We start from the raw sequence: 3077 nt of genomic DNA, 5'->3' as shown, positions 1-3077 counted from the left end.
ATTTATTTATTATATGTAAGTACACTGTAGCTGTCCTCAGACACTCCAGAAGAGGGCGCCAGATCTCGTTAGGGATGGTTGTGAGCCACCATGTGGTTGCTGGGATTTGAACTCTGGACCTCTGGAAGAGCAGTCGGGTGCTCTTACCCACTGAGCCATCTCACCAGCCCTAGAAGACAGTCTTAAGGTTACTGTTGCTGCGATGAGATACCATGATCAAAGCAACTTGGGAAGGAAAGGGTTTATTTGGCCGTTATAAACCCACATCAAAGTTCACCATTGAAGGATGTCAGGACAGGGACTCAGAGAAGGAACTGGGAGGCAAGAGGTGCTGCAGAGGCCCTGGAGGGGTGCTGCTTACTGGCTTGCTCCTCCTGGCTTGCTTAGCCTGGTTTCTTATAGAACCCAGGACCTCCCTGGGCTGGACCCTCTCCCATCAGTCAATAATTAGGAAAATATCCTACAGCGGATCTTAATGGGGGCATTGTCTTATTTGAGGTTCTCTCGTTTCAGATGATTCTAGCTTCTGTCAAGTTGACATAAAACTAGTCAGTACAGGAGCCTGGTTTTTATAAAGTGCAGTCTATGTGTGTGCTACAAAGAAATTAAGGGAGCTAGAGAGACGGCTCAGCAGGTAAGAGCACTGACTGCTCTTCCAGAGGTCCTGAGTTCAAGTCCCAGCAACCACATGGTGACTCACAACCATTTGTATGGGAACCAATGTCATCTTATGGTGTGTCTGAAGGGAATATATTCACATACATAAAATAAACAAATCTCTAAAAAAAAAAAAAAAAAAAAAACTGAGGAGGAACGAATGCTTTCTCAATGAGTTGGTGTCGAGCATTTGTCCACTAGTTCTGTTTATTTTCTTTTATTTATATATGTTTTCAATTTTGGTTGTGAGTGGGTGTTAGGGCCTTGGTCTGGCGATTGCTTTGCCCTGAGCTACATTTCTGGCCCTTAACAGTCGTCGTGAGAAATGAACTGGGTAGCGGCACCTCAGGCTACCCATCTTCGTTTCTGGTAAGGTAGTCCCATAGACCAGGGGCAAGTAGGTTGAAGCAGCCAGGAGAGGCTACTACAGGCCTGGAGTGAGGGCAGTTTGTAAGTTTTCTAAAGGATGTGCTTTCTACTAGAGGGGACAGAAGACTTCTTCATTTGAAAGCAAGAATAGCCTCATCACATCATGCTGAGACCTTGTGCTGTGGTGGTGGGTGGGGTTTGCGGGCCGGAAAGAGATGCTGATACAAGACTAAGGGTTCCTAGGGTTTTTATGGAGAGATAAGCAGAACTTTGGTGGAATCAGAAAGACCAGAGTGGGTGCGTACCCGGGGTGCGAGCCATCTGCCATGCTTCAATCCTGGGCTTTTACTTCTCCACTCCGCTTCCCCATCTCACAATGCCTTGCTCAGTGCCTCGCCACACTTTTTTTTTTTTTTTTTTTTTTTTTTGGTTTTTCGAGACAGGGTTTCTCTGTATAGCCCTGGCTGTCCTGGAGCTCACTTTGTAGACCAGGCTGGNTTCGAGACAGGGTTTCTCTGTATAGCCCTGGCTGTCCTGGAGCTCACTTTGTAGACCAGGCTGGCCTCGAACTCAGAAATCCACCTGCCTCCGCCTCCCGAGTGCTGGGATTAAAGGCGTGCGCCACCACGCCCGGCTTGCCTCGCCACACTTAATGTCTGTCCTTCATTACATTTCCATCCCGTTCTACCGGAGATCCTTTCTCCTCCACCTTTATGCTTTCAACTTTTTTTTTTTTTTAACATTTTTTTTTAAAGATTTATTTATTATATGTAAGTACACTGTAGCTGTCTTCAGACACACCAGAAGAGGGAGTCAGATCTCATTACAGATGGTTGTATGCCACCATGTGGTTGCTGGGATTTGAACTCTGGACCTTCGGAAGAGCAGTCGGGTGCTCTTACCCACTGAGCCATCTCACCAGCCCGCTTTCAACGTTTTAAAAAAGATTTATTTACTTTATGTATGTGAGTACACTGTTGATGTCTTCAAACACACCAGAAGAGGGCATCGGATCCCATTACGGATGGTTGTGTGCCACCATGTGGTTGCTCGGAACTGAACTCAGAGAGATCCACCTGCCTCTGCCTCTGCCTCTTGAGTGCTGGCTGGCTCAAACTATGCATCTTAATAATGCTATGAAGTAACAGGAAGTGGAGCTGAGCGGCGCCTGTCCCTGCTGTGCAAACTTAACTGTGCTAACAGTTGGTCATGAAAGAACATCTCTAACTCTGCTCAGGAAGGAAATGACTCGGAAGTGGCTAAGACTCGCCTAGGAAAGGCATGGCCCTCTGCCCACCGTGCTGAATCCTCCTTACTTGTTTCTTGAGTTGTGTTTCTCTTTTTACTCTGAAAGTAATGTTGATATCCTAGTAGATATAAGTTGAAGAAAGCCATCTCAGCGCCCCCTTCTCTTTAGAATGTCTACACTGGAGCACCAGGTTCCAGTAACCATGGTAAAGGCTTGAAGCGTTACCGTAACTGGCATTTCCTTTGTCCAGTGGAGCACAGGATTCATGGGTTCTCCATGGAGCTGCAACTGAGTGAGCTAAATAATTTCAGGAAGCTTGAGGTGTCAAGCATCATTACTTTTTATTTTATTTATTTATTTTCAAGACAGAGTTTCTCTATGTAGCCTTGGCTATCTTGAAACTTGTTATGTAGACTAGGATGGCCTCAAACTCACAGAGACCCACCAATCTCTGCCTCCTAAGTGCTGAGACTAAAGGTGTGTTGCAGCACTGCCGGGCTCATTGTGTTGTTTTAATTAATTTATTTACTTTACATACAGATCACAGTACACACACACACTTTCTTTCTTTCTTTCTTTTTTTGAGACAGGGTTTCTCTGGGTAGCCTTGGTTGTTCAAGAATTCACTCTGTAGACCAGGCTGGCCTTTAACTAAGAGATCCACCTGCCTCTGCCTTCCAAGTCCTGGATTAAAAGTGTGAGCCAGCCGGGCGTGGTGGCGCACGCCTTTAATCCCAGCACTTGGGAGGCAGAGGCAGGCGGATTTCTGAGTTCGAGGCCAGCCTGGTCTACAGAGTGAGTT

At 46.3% G+C, this 3077-nt stretch overlaps 1 protein-coding gene across 1 annotated transcript in view; it reads right to left on the bottom strand.

Annotated features, from left to right (window-relative positions):
- Tex49 (testis expressed 49) overlaps positions 1–2463 on the bottom strand; it is an 18048-nt gene extending 15585 nt beyond the window's left edge. The window contains exon 1 of the mRNA XM_021184170.1: positions 2343–2463. Coding sequence (XP_021039829.1) covers positions 2343–2421 — 79 coding nt within the window. The 5' untranslated portion in view covers positions 2422–2463. The remainder of the gene's footprint in view (positions 1–2342) is intronic.
- Positions 2464–3077: the final 614 nt, after the last annotated feature.

This window comes from Mus caroli, chromosome 15 (assembly GCF_900094665.2).
Source record: "Mus caroli chromosome 15, CAROLI_EIJ_v1.1, whole genome shotgun sequence".
In the NCBI taxonomy this organism is placed as follows: domain Eukaryota; kingdom Metazoa; phylum Chordata; class Mammalia; order Rodentia; family Muridae; genus Mus; species Mus caroli.
The sequence above is the reverse complement of the archived record's forward strand: the minus strand, read 5'-3'. Positions and strand labels throughout refer to the sequence as shown.